This window comes from Equus caballus, chromosome 20, assembly GCF_041296265.1.
Source record: "Equus caballus isolate H_3958 breed thoroughbred chromosome 20, TB-T2T, whole genome shotgun sequence".
In the NCBI taxonomy this organism is placed as follows: Eukaryota; Metazoa; Chordata; class Mammalia; order Perissodactyla; family Equidae; genus Equus; species Equus caballus.
Genome location: NC_091703.1, coordinates 38527335 through 38547008, shown reverse-complemented (window position 1 = coordinate 38547008; position 19674 = coordinate 38527335). Strand labels below are relative to the sequence as shown.

General features: G+C 42.3%; 1 protein-coding gene across 16 annotated transcripts in view; it reads right to left on the bottom strand.

Annotated features, from left to right (window-relative positions):
• The window catches only part of ANKS1A (ankyrin repeat and sterile alpha motif domain containing 1A), a 178506-nt gene that overhangs the window by 91481 nt on the left and 67351 nt on the right, over nt 1-19674 (bottom strand). For 6 of the 16 annotated variants that reach the window (XM_023624779.2, XM_023624780.2, XM_070245431.1 and 3 more), the window contains exons 2-10: nt 18339-18419; nt 16401-16557; nt 14460-14522; nt 7000-7296; nt 6151-6289; nt 5778-5879; nt 5581-5682; nt 3757-3953; nt 412-504 (exon numbers count right to left, since the gene is read on the bottom strand). In XM_023624779.2, the coding sequence (XP_023480547.2) occupies nt 412-504; nt 3757-3953; nt 5581-5682; nt 5778-5879; nt 6151-6289; nt 7000-7296; nt 14460-14522; nt 16401-16557; nt 18339-18419 (1231 nt within the window). The remainder of the gene's footprint in view (nt 1-411; nt 505-3756; nt 3954-5580; nt 5683-5777; nt 5880-6150; nt 6290-6999; nt 7297-14459; nt 14523-16400; nt 16558-18338; nt 18420-19674) is intronic. The other 10 variants (XM_070245439.1, XM_070245440.1, XM_070245437.1 and 7 more) reach the window with 4 other exon arrangements.

Genomic DNA, 19674 nt, shown 5'->3' with positions numbered 1-19674 from the left:
AAAGAGAAATAAGACGTTTGGGGCAGGATCAGCAAAGCTTGCTAAGACGCAGCCTGGAGAAGGGTGATTAGGGGGATACTGCACATTTGTATCAAAAGACAGCACAGGTACGAAAGCAAAAAGTGAGTGTTTAGCCAACTGGAGCCAGGAGAAAATGTGCACGTTTTCCTTTCCATGTGGCAAGGTAGATCAATAATTGGCCTGTCTGCTAGAGGTCTATTAAAATTCTTTGCTTAGTACTTTTAAGTGAGTTTGAAAGGTCTTGTGCAGATTACTAATAGACACAATACAAATTTACTAATCCAAAGAGGTGATAAGAAACTGAGAAAGCAAAGTTTTCTTTAAGCACACATTGATGCACTTTCCAAAACATCCTATTTCAGTGATGGGAATAAACCCTCAACCCTCTACCTCAGAAGCTGTCAAGGGAAAACACTTCTTATCTATGCGGTCTTCCTCCTCTTCGTCAGGCGGGGGCTTGGCTGGAGGTGGTGGACGTTCCCTCTGTAGAAGAAAAATATGTTTCACTATCTCTTTTTTCAAGTGTCTACCTCTTCGGTTTACTCTTATGTTAGCTCTTGGAAATGAAAAGGAATAATGTAAAGAACTCCCCTGAGAGACTAAACTCAAGGTTTAGTATCTGAACAGATGGAGAACCCTGCACGCACACACAATTCAATTAGCATGCTCTTTGCTTTTTGATGTTTGCAGCAGAGATTACAAGCACCTCTTCCATATCCTTGACCACAGCAAGAAATACCAGCACTGAAAACACACAACTGCCTTGTCGGAAAATGTCCTTCACAAGAGTGATACATAAGACTCTAGCACATATAGGAAAACCAGTGGCTCAACCCTCAGTCTAATCTATAAAGAGGAAACAGTAAATCAAAAGAATCAGCTTGTCAAAGAGTTCTAACAAACCAGAGTTATTAAGGAAGTAATGAGGAAAGTAACCAAGGACAAAAACATCAATTCCTGCTCAACGTTAATGCTATCCTCATTTATTAGCAAAAGCTCAGAACTGATCTCCTATCCTTCAATATTACTATTACGTATCATTAGCATAGGAAAACCCTACTTCATCTCAGTCCATTTTAAAAAGGAATACTTGTCAGTTATCTGCCCTAGAACAGGAGTTGGCAAGCTTTTAAAAGGCCATACAGTAAATATTTTAGGCTTTGCAGTTAACTCTGCTACCGTGGTATAAAAGTAGCCATAGAAAATATGTAAATGAGTGAGCGTGGTTGTATTCTAATAAAACTTTATTCACAAAAACAGGCAGTTGTTTGTGGGCCCCCTGCCCTAGAGCAAGAAACTCACCGAAGAGGGAATCTGTTAGATCACATAGATCATTTCAGGATCGCACAGAATGATCTTTGATGAAAGAAAGCTAAAGAGAGGTTTGCCATTGCACCTGTAGTACTTTCAGCATTGTTTCTATTCTAAAGTCCTATTCATGCTTGATAATCAATGTTCTTACAGGGAAGAGAGTGGGAACCTGAAACAGGAGTTGGCTTGTAGGCTTATTTCCAGATTTGTAGGTTAGTTTACTGTGTTGCTAGAACAGCAGTATTTACCAAAAAAGTCAGGGCAGAGGTGAATGCTGAATTATGTGAGAGACTCAGGGAAATCTGCAAGGAAAGATGTTTCTTATGTGTTAGGAGCTCCCAGGGTTAATTAGCATTTAACATCCCTGATCTCTCTGTTAAAACATGCTTCACTGTTCAGTATTATATCTTGATAAATCGGTCATTCCCACAATCCCCGGAACCAGATGGATGCCCAATGGCAACAACTTCAAAACACGTTCATATGTCCAAGCCAAACAAAGCTATTTAGATCATATTTCCCACTAAGTCCCACTGTCCCCACCCTTCTTTGCTCTGGAAGTACGGGAACAAGCTTGGTCCCAGTACACCTTGTAAGGAAGAGAATAGCAAAAGGAGCAGGTCCCTAATCTGCACCAGTTATCCCACTTTAGGAACAAACAGCTGAGGAAAAACAAAACAAAATGAAACACAACAACAACAAGGACCCACCCTAGAAGACCTCCCAAGGCTGAAGGAGCCTAGAAAGAACAATGTGAAAGCCTTCTGTGGAAGAAGTGATTAACGGGAACACTGGAAAGAAAGAGAAGCAAAGCACCAGCCTCTTTTTCTAATGTGAAATTTGGCCAGGGGCCTGGAAGTAGAGCTGGTTTATACGTACCATCCATTGCGTTTACAAGACGTAGGAGTCCCTTGGTCACAGTTAATTACCAAGGGCCAAGAAGATAGCACTGCCACAACACACCCAAGGCAAAGCATGCACCCCAAGACTCATCAGTCTCTGCTCAGCAGAACCACAGGGAGGCTAGATTCCTGGAGTGAGATGGAACAAAGACACTGTAAATCAGTGGCTAAGCCCTACAGGAACTTGGTTATTCAAAGCTTACTTCAGGAACCCTGCTGCTTCTCGCAAAGCCTCCAGCTCCCTCTAATGGGCATCACCTGTAAGTACCACTTAAAGGAGCGCCTTCCTTCACAGGTGGATTTGCTTAATTCATTTGTACCTAACACAGTGAAAGAAGTGAAAATTAACTAGCTCTGTCTACACAGCACTATGCTAGCGGTACTCAGCGTATGTACTTGCTTTCACCACTCCCAAGGAATTTTACCACAGTCCTTGCTAACACCCACTTTGGTGGGCTGTACAAGACTGGCAAGCCTTTCCAAACTCCATATTGAAATGCGGGGACGATTCCAGGGCAGGGCAAGGAGCCTACCGAAAAAGAACACCAAGAAACATCAGGCTGTTCCCAGGGCATACCTGAAAAGCCCAAAGATCACCTAGCAGTCAAAGGATCATCAAAATGGTCATAAGCCAGCCTCCGACCCGAGAGAAAGGTCAGCCTCTCCAATAGGAAGAAATAATACACACCTGAAAATATGCCTCAAGGTAGGATTATCCCTGGGACCCTGTTAGAGCAATGGCCATTTTAGTTCAAGCATAGTGCTCAAAACCTCAAATTACTGTGCCTGGTAATGTAGGAAGGAAGGTCAATGGGAGCACTGATTCAGGCTTAGGCTCACAGTAAAAGCCCAGGGGAGAAAACAGAGATGAGAGCCTAGAGAACAATGAATAGGCTGGAAGTAGAAGTAAGTACTAGAGAAAGAATCAGTAAGACGGGAAGGTGGACCTTGAGAAGGAAAGATTCAGGGTTCTGCTGATCCTATTATTTCAATGGCTGGAGAGGTTGTAACTGGGAAAAACAGGGATGCCACATGCTAATGCATACGATGTATGATTAAGCCTCGCTACAGCCCTGTCGAATACAGACTCTGTCCAAAGCCAAACAGAGAACTCTTTGAGGGCAAATGGAAGGTGAGCACGCGCTCAGGGCAGGCAGGAATTTATTTCAGTGTGCTCCTTCACTGTCGGAACAGCTCTCCAGAGAGAAAACAAACAACATATAGCAAAGACCCCAAAGACAGAAGCAGCACTAAGGCTAAATAGAAATAAGATGCTTTAATTTGCTCTATGGCCAAAAAGTAATAGAAAGACGCAAACAGGTTATATTGAAATCGGAAAAACCAAAATTCTACCTTCACATGATCTGTGTAGTTTAACCACACTGAGCAAGAGGGAGAAGCAGCAGAGCCCAGGAGAAGAGGGGGAGTAGGATCCAGGGGCCACGCTTCCTCTCCCCAGCACCCCACTGAGCACAGGCTGGCAACATGGCTGCCAGGTGGCTGAGGGCCCCAGGCCACATACAGGCCTCACTCCAGCAGCTTTCACTCCTGCAGCCTCGGCCTCCTTGTTCACGGACTCCCGGTCAGACGATCGCCCACTGGCCATGCTGTCCAGCGAATGGCAGGAGACAGCATTGTACAGCGCCTCGTAGGGACCCTCCTCTTCAGCGTTCGTGTCAAAATCGATGATCAGTTCAGTCACTGCTTTCTCCACGTCCCCTGAAGAGGAGGTGAGAAGCAAGAGAGCAATGAAAGGAGAACAATCTGGGACTTCCACTCACTGCAACAACCCAAAGGCCCTTCAGTAACCTGAACCTGACAAACACTAACCCAGACAAGGAAAATAACAGACTGCTTTGCTCTGTGGACAGGAATAAATAGAGAGAGCTTTGGCTGCTCTTTCTACCCTGAGAATTGAATGTATTTTTCTCTAATTCAATACAGAAAATGATTGACATCTATGAGGGATGCTCCCCAAGACCTTTATAAATTCCCTAACACCTCAATACCATGATAGCATAAATGTAAACATAAAATGTCACAAAGTACAACTGAAAAACTTAAGTAATCCTTTAAATTCTTAATAAGAACCTCCATGTGTTCAAGCCAAATAGAGGATGGTCAAGCCTTTCCAAGACAGACACACTGCAGCCGTTAGACTCACTCACTGGATAACTACGAACCTCAGGGTACCTGGCATCCAAATTCGTGAAGGCAAAATTAGCATCTGTTACAGACCAGGGATCTCTGGGTCACTAGCATATAGTCAAAACTGTAACTGTAAGCTTTAAACCCTTGAAAGCTAAGAGCTCAGTGAACTACTAATCCCATTCCTAGTAGATGATGGGGTCAAGAAAAAAAGTGTGACGGGGAGGGAGACAAGGACTCAAGTAAAGACAGGCTGAGTGTCCTTTAACTTAAGGACCTCTACACGCCTCTGAAAAGCCCCTTTCCCTTTTTAGTGTCTGGCTTTGTTCTCCTTCTCTAGCCTTCTGTATTGTGATTTGTAGCTGGGGAAGGTGTCAGTCAGAATTTTGTCTTTCTCATTCACCACACCTAGGACCCAAAACGCTGCTCAAAAAATCTGAAAAGGTGGATTCTGGCTAATGATGGAGAGGCAGGACTGCCTAAGCTAGCACCCGGACCACATTTGTTGGCCAAATGATATATTACCAAAATCTGCCACATACACATCTACCAAACAGATGACACTCATTAAATATTTACTGTGGGCCAACTATGCTCAAGGTACTACAGTGTGTGTTAGAAAACAAGGCTTCCCTGAGATTTGAATTCATTTTGAGGTCATCTTGCCTACTAAATAACCCAGAATAGATCTCAGAGAGCTGACTGTAAAAGTAGAGAATAAAATAAAGGAGGAGGGGCTGGCAAGTGGCATAGTGGTTAAGTTCGTGCACTCCGTTTTGGTGGCCCACAGTTCACAGATTCAGATCCCAGGCGTGGACACAGCACCACTCATCAAACCATGCTGTGGCAGCATCCCACATAAAATAGAGGAAGATTGGCACAGAAGTTAGCTCAGTGACAATCTTCCTCAAGCAAAAAGAGGAAGATCGGCAACAGATGTTAGCTCAGGGCCAATTTTCCTCACATGCAAAAAATTAAAAATTAAATAAATAAAGCAGAAAAGAAGAGGTCCACAGTTGAAGGACTAAGCTAGGACCAATAAAACTTCATATAGTTGGAAATAAGTGAAGTTGAATATGAACTTAAGTACTCCCAATCCTCTGAAATTATTATTTAAATTAAGATTTTCCATTTTGCCAAAGAACATTCAACTCTTCAAGCTGGGAGCCCCTTGGCCAGCAGAGAAGAGCTGCCTTACCCTGAGACTTCTGTGATATGGAGTCCATATTGGAGATGAGAGGTGGCTGGGGTGTGGGGGTTTTATCTACCTCTTTTGCACTTCTTTTTCCAGTCATGTGATCTACATGGAAAGACAAATAAAGCTGCAGCAAACACAAATGCCTTGGCTCGGCCAGTGTGTCCCCTGGTGGTCCCAACAGGGAGATGGACTGATACCTTCAATAAGTGCTGCTATCTGCTGGCTCTTTTGAGAAGGCAGTTCCTGGACAGTGTCTAGGGCAGTCAGTCCACGGTTATCTTTTATGTTGACATCAATTCCTAGAAAGCACACCAGGTAACCCAGGGGAGTGAGCATTTTCAAGCCAGCCCCAAAGAGCACCAAATTCCAGGACACCTAACGCTCCCAGCAGCACAACCAACATTTTTCATCCGAAGCCATTTAATCCAGCTATTCAAGAATAGTTTGTACACTTGCAATCAAACAGTGGAGATGTACATACATTGGGCTCAAATGCAGCCAGCAAAAATCCCCCAAGGAACAAGCCCAACCCTGGCATGCGGTGAAACAAGAGCGCTGCCGACCTCTCACCTGCAGCCAGCAGGATTTGCACCACATCGGTCTTGCCAAACAAAGCAGCCTCATGCAAAGCACTGCCCTTCTCCGTCTGGAAAGCAAACGAGAGCGCAGAGCAGGACGTCGTCAGAACAGTGACCCAGGTTTGGCGTGGCTTCACACGACAAACGGGACATAGACAAGAAGGGACAGGAAAATAAAATAAACCACACAAAGTCCTCTATCATTATCTTTCCCACTTTTCTTGTCTGGATTCCAAAACCACGATCGTGGCCTGTACATCAAGGATGTTTGATGTGCCCCCAGCAGGCCACACATGAATAACTGCACAGTTACTCCTGGAGCCACCTACTGGTGAAGCACCTCAAAACTCCACCTCCCTGGGAGGAAGGAATAATGAGAAGAAAAGTACAAGGGAAAAAAACATCATAACTTCAAATGTGGTTTGGTCAACGCAAAGCCTAAGGAATGGTCACTCATCTGAATGGAGAAAACTAACAACAGACGGAAATGCTAAGTCTCCTGTCAGCAAGATCAGGTCAATGGCACTTTGGAGGGGCGAAATAGTGGCAGTGGGAACACATGCATAGGAAGATAATGAAACTTTTCTAACTTTGAGATAGCCCATAAGCACTTCTTTTCAGGGTATAACGATTATATATTACCCCTGAAAAGAAATAAAAAATAACAGATTCATTGAGGATTTTGTCTCTAAAGTTTCACATTAAAATAAGTCAACAAATGGAAGCATCTGACACATGACGTGAAACGTGCTAAATAAGAACACAGCCCAGTAGCATGGTACTTGTGCCTCTTCCAAATGACTAGGTCCCCTGAGCTTGGGAGGTACAGCTGCCCCACTACCTGGTAGTTGCTATCCATGCCAGCATCCAGGAGGACCTGGACCACAGCTTTGTGGCCGTTCCTTGCTGCCAAGTGCAGAGGGGTATGCTTCTTAGTGTTGCAGCTCAAGAGGTTGGGGTGTGCGTTGAGGAGCATCTTCACCACCTCCAGTCTCCCATACAGTGCAGCCAGGTCCAGAGGTGTCTCAAATTTGTTGTTGCGCATGGTAGGGTCTGTTAGCTCCTCTAAGAGGACCTTCACCACCTCCGTGTGGCCGTACTGCGCGGCGCAATGCAGGGCTGTCTCATTGTCGTTGTTCTAAGGAGTTACAAGCAGATCACATCAGACTGGTGACTGGCATATGACTGGGATAATCACATGTAAAACCATTGAAATTTAAATGAGAAAAACAGCAGCAATACTTGGGGACTAATAGAAGTCAGTCAGAATCCAGACATACTCCCCCACAACCAACCCCGACCACTCCATCAGCCACATCTTGCCCCCATTACTGCAAGAGGGGAGCAGTCATCTCAATCTTTGCAGCCTCCTGTGTGCCGTGAAGGAAGTGTCTCCAGATTGCAAGGAGAGTGAACCAGGGAACGTGGCAGCTCTTGGGTAGAAACCCTGGCACAGATAAATGCCAAGAATATCACTGCCATTGATTCATTTTAAACTTCAACTGGTTTTACAATTTATGTTTAGTCAACCCTGTGGTTCTGATTCTGGATTTGTCGACCATCTGTTGCCTTACATACAAGCTTTTTGGAAAGAGTTTGTCATCTGCATAGCTTCTTGCATGCAAATCAATCAGCCAACAATGAAAGTAATAAGCAGAGCACCAAAATCACTCTCCAGATATCAGCCAACAGCCATTTCCAAGGGAGGGAGGCACCTGAGCTACACGGGATCCTGATGCTGCCCTGTGCCTACTCCAGGAGCCTGCACCAATCAAAGCATGCAGAATCTACAGCACAGGGAAGCATTTCTTATGGAAGAAAGATTCCATCAGACCCTGGAATGTTTCGTGTGAGAGGTGCAAAATATTCAAAATTGTTAACACGCCATCAGTTCAAATTCACAACCTCATGGTCCTTTAATGCCAATTTTGTTTCAAACTAAAGGTAGAACCTGGGATAAAATAGGAGAAGTTTGTGCTTGATCAAGTATCAGAAGCAAAATGTATAATCATTCCAATTATGCTCTTTCTTTCACTACTACTGACAATGTATAATTAGAGCAGGAATAAATTAATTTCCATGACCTCTCCTTTTTTAGAAGCACTAATGAAAATAATTCTCCCACAAGATTTTGAGACTCCTGAATTTATTCAGGAGGCTTCTGCCACTTTGGGGAAACAAAGTTTACAAGGGGGTATGTCCACTAAGTCAATATTGTGCACCTTTCAGAGATGAAAAGGTAAAAATTAAACATTTCCACAATTACTTTAATTCTATGAATGACGTTAAAAATAACAGACCAGGAGTTACCCAAACATGCATGCAATTCCATCTGCTTTTGATCTGGCATTTGACTGCATCATTTTTTCCAGCTACACCAAGTGTACCAGAAAGATCCAGAGCTTTTGGGAGGACCCAAAAGGCCAGAATGATAGCAAAGAAAATTTTAAAAAGGAAATAAGGACAGAAAGGGTAGTAGGCGAAGCCACATGCAAAGATAAATGTACACACATAAACAGAGGAAGCAGGACTGAGCTCAAACACAGCTCAGGAGAGCAGCTACTGAGACAGTGCAGCCAGCCTTCGCTAGCCACAGAACACAGCCAGTGAGCAAGGCCTCCAGCGATACATCTGGCTCCCAGGGACGAATTCCATGTCAACCTAAAAGTCTGAAGGGAAGGGGGAAACTCTGGGCAGAAAGTAAATCCTTGGGGTTCCTGTGGCAAAAAAAACCTATTTACACCACCCATTTGGAATGCCCATTTCCTGTTAAGCTATGGCATGAGTTCCCCGAGTGAACGCAGAGCTGTCACTTCACTTTCTCACTATGAAAAGACGGCTACATCAAGAAAATCTCACAGGAGCTTCCTGTAGAGTGATCCTGAGGCAGAGTGGCAACCCCCAGAAGTTTAGGAGGATTCTCAGGGTTTTACATCTCAAGATTAGCATGACAGCAAGGGCCAAGAAACTCAGCTTATTCTTATTAAAATTCCAATCTGGAAAAACTTGTTTACCCTAACGCAGATAGCGTTGTCTCTTTTACATCCAAGTTGTCTCCCAACAACCAGAATAATCTGTCCTTGATTTCATAAAAAGTATGCCATTAGGGCCTGAAGAACTGTAAACCTCTAAATTATCCAACAGGAAAAAAAATGTCTTCTCTATTTGTTTTTTTTGCCAGAACTAAGGCAGCTACCACAAAGCTGCCTTCCTAAAGGCAAGGTCTTGATCGCTACCAGGCAAATTTCTTGCCTAGGTTAAAAATGGCCTACCCACATCTCTGCAGAATGTTACATTCATATTCCCAGTGTAGGAAGCATCATACTTACGTTTCAGTCTTGCCAGACATGGTCTGCTAACTATAATACTCTTGAGTTTACATCTGTGGTGACTACATCTCTTGACTACTGCACAGAGGCCATTACAGTGAGCTCTTACTACCATCTCCTCTCTGAGCCTGACAACTATCAGGGCAGGAAGTTGATAATGATGATTCATGGACGCACAAGAAAGGAAGGGATTCCAAGGAGAACACAGATTCCTTACCACTGGAATCCTCTTTCACACCTTCCAAAAGATACCATAGGTGCTAACAACACCTCAAGAGTTCCCAGAATCATATTAGCACGAATCTGGACTGAGGAAAGGGACTGAAATGAAACACTCCAGTTTTCTCCAAAGTCTTAGCACAAACTTTCCATTCCTGCCCATCTTGAGACCCACTTTCATTTTTCCTTGCTATGGTCAGTATGTTTAAGGAAAAAAATATCCCTATATCCTTTATATCTGGTGACCCCATTCGATGTGTAAACCCATTATATTTATGCATTTTATATATATGCATAAACTACAAGCAGCAAAACAGTCATATGGAAACATTTCCATGACCTTTCTCCTTCTGAAACTATTCAAAACAATCACTTCCAAGTGCTTGCTTAGATTATAGCCCATCTGCACTCTTGCCCATTGTTGACAGATACCTAAGTTAGGGACATCTGGGTTCCAGCTCTCTGTAGCAACAATGGTCTACACTCTAGAAACATACCAAAATTGGAACAACAAAAAAGGATAAACTGGGTCTACTGAGATTTAGAAGACAAGAGACACATGAGAACCAAGTCCATCATGTGGAAGAAGAATGAGACTCACTGTGTAATGCTCTGGAAGGCAGAAGTCTGACCAATAGATGGAAAGTTTAGGAAGACAGATGTCAACCAAGGATAAGAAACTAAAATCAGTGGAATCGAAAAAGAGGCTGCCAAGCAGTAATTCTGTTTGTTACTGGGAGAAACAAACAAGCAAATAAAATAAGGGGTACATGGGCCCACCTTTCAGGTGAGAGAAGAGGATTCCTGCTCTGGGTGGAAAGTTGGCCTAGATCGGTAGTTCTCAAACTGGCTCCGTTTTGGAATTACATGGGAGCTTAAAAGTAACTAATAGTAAGTCCCACCCCAGACTGAGGTGCCAAGGTAGTGCCTCAAGAGGGTAAAGCCCAGGAAAACTATTATTAAAAAGCTTAGCAACCTGGTGCTGGCCCCTTGGCCGAGTGGTTAAGTTTGCGCACTCCGCTGCAAGGCGGCCCAGTGTTTCATTGGTTCGAAGTCTGGGTGCAGACATGGCACTGCTCATCAAACCACACTGAGGCAGCGTCCCACATGCCACAACTAGAAGGACCCACAACGAAGAATATACAACTATGTACTGGGGGACTTTGGGGACAAAAAGGAAAAAAATAAAATCTTAAAAAAAAAAAGTTAAAAAAAAAAAAAGCTTAGCAACCTAAACAAGCACCAACTTAACCAAGCAATCATTCATCATCAACAAGAACGAGATAAACTAACATCATGTGTGTTGTGATGTGATGTACTAAAAAGGAAGGACATAACACCACTCCTGTGGCATTCCTGCCAAAAATGTATAATCTGAACCTAATCATTAGGAATATCAGACTAACTCAAACTGAGAGAGAGTCTACAAAAGAACTGATCTGTATTTTTCAAAAACATCAATATCATGAAAGGCTAAGAAAAGCTGAGGGATTATTCCAGATTATGCATGATCCTGCACAGGATCCAGGACCAGAAAAAAACCTTCTCTAAAGAACATTATTGTGACAATTGGTGAAATTGGAACATGGATTCTATATTAGATAACAGTATTGTACAACGTTGAATTTTCTGAAATTGATGACCGTATTGTGGTTATAAAAGGAGATGTCCTTGTTCTTAGGAGATACATGCTGAAGCATTTGGGGTTAAAGGGTCATGATGTCCATGACTTAATCTCAACTAGTTCATCATCACCTACAACAATAATTACAGAGAGAAAGAGAGAGAGAGTGCAAATGTGACAAAATGTTAACAATTGGTGAATCTAGGAGAAGAGTATAACGCAGTTCATTGCATTACTCTTGCAACTTTTTATAAGTTGGAAATTTTTTCAAAATAGAAAGTTTTATAAAAGCTGTCTAGGTGATTCTCATGCAACCAGACAAGCTGATCAGCATGTGGCAACAACTGGTCTGGATAACTTCCAGGTCTCTTCCAGCTCTAAAACTGTGAATTATTTTTAAGTGTATAGAAAAACAGATCTACCATAAAACTAATTTGTCTGTTGCTCATCTTATGACGTTCAGATTTAGTTAAAATTGTTTTAAAAGGGAGTAAATAAATAGTTTTAATAGTTCCACCTTAGCTAAGGATGACTTCTATTCGGACTGGTTTGTGCTGATTTGCTGGAAAAGGAAAGACTCCATATGTCGAGAGGAAGATGAAAGCTCAAGAAAATTATTTCTGCTCCCAGGAAAGGCATCCGAGACTTCTTCATTTCTACAAGTGCCTCACAGAACTTAGCACACAAACGGCCCTTGGCAAAACAATTCCTAGACACAAGCCAGGTCAATAAAAACCCACGGAGTCAGGAAATCTAGGGAGGTGAGATTCAAATCAGCTCAGAGAGAGTCTGTATTGCTAGCACAACCCCAACAGCTTTATCCCTGAATGCCTGAAGTGGGGAGGCAAAAAGAGAATTATGTTCTTATTCCACTTAGACTAATTTTCTTCTATGTGTGCAAAATAAGGAATTGAAAAGTGTGCTTTCAAGAACCAAAATCTGACCCTTTAATCAGAGTTTTATAAGCTAACTAAACTAACCACTGAGTGGGAAAACAATCACTTCGAGGTACCTCATCCCAAAACAAAACCCTGAATAAACTAATTGAGCGACATTTCATTAAACTTCGCCCACTAGTAACAAAGAAAAAATTCCAAAATGCTGTTTCAGAAATACCACATTATATATATCTTTGAAAATTAGGATCTCAAATATTACTAGTTACCAGATATTTTTACTTTACGTATATTATCTAATTTAAACTCCAAAACAAACCAGCAAGGTAGATGGCATACTCCATTTTACAGAAGAAGAAACTGAGGCTCAGAGAAATTAAGTAAGTTGTTTAAATCAACAAAACCAGTAAGTGGCAGCACAGAATTGAAACTCACGTCTGACTTGAAAGATTGTGACCTGGGAGAGTTTTCCACTTTACCGCACCACTTCCAGAAAAAAGAAGAAAACTAAGATAGAGTATCTTCCTATTTTGAAGATTAGAAAACAGAATTTAAAGAGTGGGCCAAAATAAAAGCTAACGTGTTACACTACTCCCAGATCAAACTGCTTCTCCACCAATAAGGCCCAACAGCTGAACAAAATCTGCCGTAGAGTCTGCCTAGGTCCAGCCCATAGGGAGCGCCATTTGCTAAACCAGTGTTTCTCAAAGAAAAACGTGAAATATCTGCCTTGCCCTTTTAAACACGCAGCAGCACCTTATGTTTCCCTTCCCTGAGGCTGCTGTATTGAGGGCAAGTCAAAGGTAGCTAATGTGAATAATGGAGTGACTCAACCAAACTCCAGATTGTTGCCAAAAAGCAAACCTCATCCAAATGAAACTCGGATCAAAACCAGCAGCTGAGAGCACTGAGGAAAGAGGCTAACACCATCACCCAACCCACAAGCTCCGCCTTCTGATGTGGTGAAGGCCCGCGGCAGCGAGGCCAGCAGGGCTGGGCCATTCATCACCAGGCCTCTCAGACCATTACTCGCCCCAGCCTCACAGGGAGGGAGGCTCAAGGCAAGCGCCCTGCTTGGCCCTGCAACTTCATTTCCTATTTCATAGCCCTTCCAAAGGACCAGAGTGACCAAGCAGAGAGAGAAGCTAAGGGCTGAGGAGAAGGGACTGAGGCTTTAAAGCCCCAGGCAGAAATGCATAAACTCAAGGAAATGAGAGGGAAGCCATAAGCAACAGGTTTTTTTTGTTTTTAGGAAGATTAGCCCTGAGCTAACTGCTGCCAATCCTCTTTTCGCTGAGGAAGACTGACCGTGAGCTAACATCCGTGCCCATCTTCCTCTACTTTATATGTGGGACGCCTACCACAGCATGGCATGCAAAGTGGTGCCACGTGTGCACCCGGGATCCAAACCAGCGAACCCCGGGCCACCAAAGCAGAACGTGCGCACTTAACTGCTGCTTTTAAGAGTAAAATGGAGGGGCCGCCCCGTGGCCAAGTGATTAAGTTTGCACACTCCACTTTGGTGGCCCAGGGTTTCGCAGGTTTGGATCCTGGGCGCAGACATAGCACCACTCGTCAGGCCATGTTGAGGGGGCATCCCACATGCCACAAATAGAAGGACCCACAACTAAAAATATACAACTGTGTACCAGGAGGCTTTGGGGAGAAAAAAGAAAATAAAATCTTTAAAGAAAAAAAGAGTAAAATGGAGTCACTCATACCCCCTCCCCTACAACTCCATCACATGCTACTGAAAATCAGATTCCACTTCAAAAGAAATACATAAAGCAGAATAAAAAATTTTTTTAAAAATCCAGGAACTACAATTTAATCATTTTTCTATGCTTATTAAAAAGTAAGCTAATTTGTTTGACATCTTTCAATTGCATTCTTCTTTTTTGAATTTAAATGATTTTAGAAATCACAATAGTAAATTATGTATATACTATGGTCCCTTCTATTTCCCCATTTTGGCACTTCTAAGCTTTTCAGACATTCCAGGAAAAGCACCCATCCTTTCGAGAATTAGTATGGGTTTTAAAAACAAAACCAAAACCCACTGAAGCTGCATGTTCCCATTCCCAGACAAGTCAAAAGCAGATGAGCTGAAGCGGACAACAGTCAGGGTAATGAGGAGGAGCCTGAGTGGACAAGAGTGGAAGCCAGAGAGGACCAAAAAGAAAGTACAGCTTGGAGAAATGATGCAGAGAAATCCTGGCAGCAAAGTACACACCTTGGCATTGATATAAGGATCAAAGGGGCCGTACTTTTTGAGTTCTTTGATCGCAAGAGCATTCTATAAAAAGGAGAGGAAAAGAAAATGTGATGATAAAATGGATGAAATATATCAAAGCAACGTATAGCCCCGAGGGGGCCAACACTAGAACAACGTGGCCTGCCCTCGGGGTGCCTCAACAGGAAGTTAATGGGGAAGACAACCTCCAGGGCACAGCACTTCTCTCTCCCTCTTATCCAAGCAGCCAACTAGAACCATATTGATGGTTTTTAAATAAATCGGTGCAATACTTGTAACTACTGCCTAGATCCATTAGGTTCCTCAAGTTATTGCAGATGTCTTGCCCAGCCTCTGGCCCACCCACCTGCCTGCCAAAGCACGGGGCTGGGGTCCCACCCATCAGTGATACTCCAGGCAGGAGGTGGCTGTGAGCACGACAAGCTAGCACAGCCAAGTGGCTCAAAAATCCAAGCAGCTGTGTTCCAAGGCAAAAGTGAGCAAAGACAGGATTAGAAGTGGTAGCTGAAAATTTCTTAAATGAGAAGGGCTTTAATGCGTGACTAGTTTTTTCAACATTGAGGAATATTAGTTAAAAGCAAAATTCTTTATAAATTTCCTCCAGATAAGAGAAATTATAATCACTTTAGCCAGGAGGAGTACAATCGCACTTAGATTCTAAAGAGGCAATTCCAAAGAGACAATTATCATTCCTAATGTTATAAAACAAACATCCTCATTGATGATCTTAAATGTCTGTTGCTCACCTATCCAGAAAATATAGCCCGAAAGGGGAAAGGGAAACTGATTAACAGCTATACATACACAATCTTGAAACTGAGGGATCTGGGAGCACCGCTTTAATTTTCTTACACCTCAGAGTGAAGCTGCCCTTCTCTGAATCAAAGTCATGCTCTCAACAGCTCACTGAGAATGTGATGGACTCGCAAGAATGATCTATTTTTTGAGGAATAAGCCTGATCTAATCCTACAGGTAATTTAACAATCTCCTCTCAGCAAAGTCATTAGGAAAATAGTCCTAAGCTTAGTGAGAAAGAGCAGCATCTCTCTCATTCAACCAACTAAGTACCTGCTTCAGTTCAGAGCAGAGAGGAAAACAGGTGAATGGCTTATCACATAGTGAAAGCCCATCCCCTCTCAAATGGACACACAATCTCAGTCCAAATTACAGGGAGTTGATTTTATGAGAGGCTTGTCTAGAACTTGCATAATTCAAGTATAACTTTTCCAAAGGAATAAACGTAAAGAAGAGGAGGGAGAGTCTCAGAGTACTTAAATCCATCGCCATTGCAAGGTATTTTTGCTCAAATGCGGACCTTTTTATTTTCTAAGAATTATTTCTGCTTTGTCAAAGCATGGTCACTGCAATTAACATTAGAAGACACCACGAAAATGATCATTCTTTTGAATCACCTTGGACCTCCACTCACATGTTTTTGTGAGTTCATTTTTCAGCACGACCATGAGTACTTCCACTTCTGCAACTTCTGATGTATGTAAAACAATGGCATGGTTCACATAGTACTCAGATGCACTGGGACTATTTTTGTTTACCAGCTAAAGTTGTATTGCCATACCAATGGCATAAATATAATTTACAATTAATTAAGCTGACCAGTTTGAAATGGACTCGAAGCAATTTTACAGGATTTGCATTATTTCAAATTTTGCATGAGGTCAGCTTTTATATCTTTATTACAGTAATATTTCAAATCTGCATGATTCAAATGCATATAAAGTGCATCCTCACAGTATAAAATTTCCCTGATGTACTAAGAGTAGTAGTGCTGGGAGGAGGGAATCACTCTTAAGGCATGGAAGAGCTGGTTCCCTGAGATTTGAGCTAAGAGGCTGAGATGGTGATGGGGCTGCCAAGGTCTGGCTGCAGGTGAATGGAAGAAAGCTTCCCTTCCTTCCGACCTGTTCATTGACTTTGGTGTGTGAGGGCCCTTGATGGATGAGCAACCGCACTATCTGGGCATCTCCTTTCCAGGCTGCCAAGTGCAGAGGATAACAGCCTTTAGAATCAGCCACGTTGGTCAGGGCATCGTTCCTCAGAAGAACCTCGACCACATCCCTAGAAGGCAAAAATCAACCATGAGTTTGCAGGTCTCAGAAGTCTTTCCTACTAACAGCTCTTTACATTTGTATAGCACAAAGCCCTTTCACAGATATTATCTCATTTGGCTCCCCTATCTCTACCTGAGCTCACTGCCCAGTCTCTTGCTTTTATCCCATGTGCTACTTGTACAGCTGTAGACACACGGCTGAACAATCCTGAGCCATGCTATACTGACTCATCACCTCCCAATTTATCTAGGCTTCTAATCCATCTATTTTCCATTATTTTCAAAATGTCTGGTCCTCTTGTCTAAACCTTGCAATGTTTCCTTGTTTATGATGTTTAAACAGCATTCAGGGATAGAATTTACATAAAAGTAGCCATGCAAGACAAATATCATTATTCACCACATTATTCAGAGCATTTATCGATGTGGGAGCTGAAAGCGGACAGGCAGAGCAGAATTAAAGTTGTTGCAAACATAAGCCAGACACATATGGTATCATTTGATACATCCAGAAAGAAGGACTTGGTTTTCTTCTTGGTGACACCACTAATTAAGCAGATATAAGTGTATAATTATCCCCATGCACAAGAGGTCAAAGAAAATTCTCAGTGTAAATAAAAACAGCATTTGGAGATGAACTTGTCTAACAAGCTATAGTTATTTAAGTCCAAGATTCACTTTAATTCAGGTCACCCCATGATTTAACGGAGGAGGGATCTCTACAGATTTCTCATTAGTTTTGTCTATGTCTAAGATGGCTACAGAAAAGACATAACGATCACATTCACCATATTTTAGAAAAGCTTAACGTAGACAGAAACAACAGGGGCCTCTTTCTGGCACATCAGAGTCAGCTAGGCTGGGCCAAATATTGGACAAGTGATACAGAATAGCATAAGGTGGTGAAGGCCCTGCTGCTCCTTGCTCAGAAAAATCTCAAATGGTTCCAGTAATCCCTCCTCATAAAAACTAAACTTCTGTTTATGTCCTATAGTATGATGCCTCAGACTCTCTTTAACGTCCTCTATTCTGCTACACGCTGGTTTCCATTCTCCCGCATCCCGGCAAATATACTCGTCATACCCCATAACCGTGCCTGTCCCTTCTCTGAGCCATCAGATTCTCCCTCACTTGAAGGGCAGCACCCTCTATGGGCTGCCAAGTCATCTAAACCTACGCCTTCTTCTTTCTAATTCCCCCCAAAGCACACCTTCTCCAGAAAACTTTCCACACTAATCCCACCCAATTCTGAATAACCTCTCTATACTTAAGAGAATTAAATAGGCCATATTATTCATGTATTCTTTTCCCTTAAAAATGGTTCTTATTATCTGCAAGGTTAATTTTATGAGGAAAGAATGGCAAACAAAAAGACAGAGTAAATAAATAACTACTTTAACAGAAGGAAAGTTTCTCATGAGCACTCAGTTTATAAAGGGGCTGGTTACCTAATAGATTATCCAGCCCCTTGAGGACCTGGCTGCCCCAGATTTGATCTTGATATTCATATAATTGTATGGCACTGCACCATTTCAGAGGGGAAAAGGACGAGCAGAGGAAAAAGTAAAACTTAATCTTTGGTTAAAGGTTTCTTGGAGGGTGGAGTAAGGAAGGATGTTTAAATTATACACTAAAGAGAGACTCAAGGATTCTGGATGGACTAAATTTAGTTTGTTTTTCTCTGCTTCTCAGCACCACTGCTTAGTACACCTTTACAGGAAGCAAGAAAGACAATATGAAGTCCTGGGTTCTGAAGGGTAGGGCAGGAATGTAGCACGTGAATACTTACTTATGGCCATTCAAAGCAGCATGGTGCAGAGGTGTATACCCAGTGCTGTCAACACAGTTCACATTTGGCCCTCTCCAGATGCTATAGGGAACAAAAAAAGACTGAAGTCACAAATCAAATTTAGAGAGAGCTAGCTGCTTGGAAAAGAATTCTGTATGGTATTGAACCAAATTGGTTACTTCCAAATGACACCTGATAAAGGACAGCAGCTATTTACTGCAGGAATGCGTAGTACTGAGGGTACAAACAGTTTACTGAACAAGGAGTCCACTATCAAGACAAGAGTGCCATCATTTAAGAGCTTGTTCTTCTGTACCGTCTCCTCATCTGTAACGTCATTATTCACTCAGTCTGGGACTCGTGCCTCTGATCACTCCCAAGATTGTAAGAACAGCTCCTTGAAAGGTCATCAAAAATATCACTGAACTAAACCACTCAGCCAGTCACAGGTATTGAGCACCCACCTCTATGGCAGTAACTCAAGGCTTGAGACCTCAACATGGACCAGATAGATAATCAGGACGATTCAACCTCAAGGACCAAGGTCAAAGAACCCACAATGGTAAATGCACCAGGATACACATGTTAAGATGCAAGAAATGCCATTTGCGACAACATGGATAGACCGTGAGATTATTACACTAAGCAAAATAAGTCAGACAAGGAAAGGCAAATACCATATAATCTCACTCATGTATAGATGATAAAACAACAACAACAAACAAACAAACACATAGATACGGAGAATAGACTGGTGGTTTCTCGAGGGGGAGGAGGGTGGGAGGAAGGTGAAAAGGGTAAAGGAGTTCATTTGTACAGTGACAGGTAGCAACTAGACTTTTGGTGATGAACACAATGTAGTCTACACAGAAGTCAAAATATAATGATGTACACCTGAAATTTATATAATGTTATAACCAATGTTACCTCAACATAAATAAATAAATAAGCAAGCAAGCAAGCAGGAGCTGCTCCTCCCCTCCAAAAAAGATGCAAGAGACAACTTTGTCTTTCCTTTGTGGATGTGTCTTATTGGTAATAAAAAGAATAACAAGAGAATCTACAATTTCGGTACCTTATTTGAATTAGAAACACCATACTAAGAAGGCTGAAACGTCATCTTATTTAATTCTCAAAGCTTTAGTTCTGATTTCGTTTCACACCTTACTGCATTGGCCAGAGCTTCTAAAATACCATTAAGTAGTAGAGGGCAGCCTTGTTTTGTCCTTGCTTTTAATGAGAATGTCTCTAATGTTGTTGGCAGTTGGTTTGAGGTAGACACTCTGAAACAACTAAAGGAAGTTTCTTATTTTTTTCCTTTTTAAAGTGTTATTAG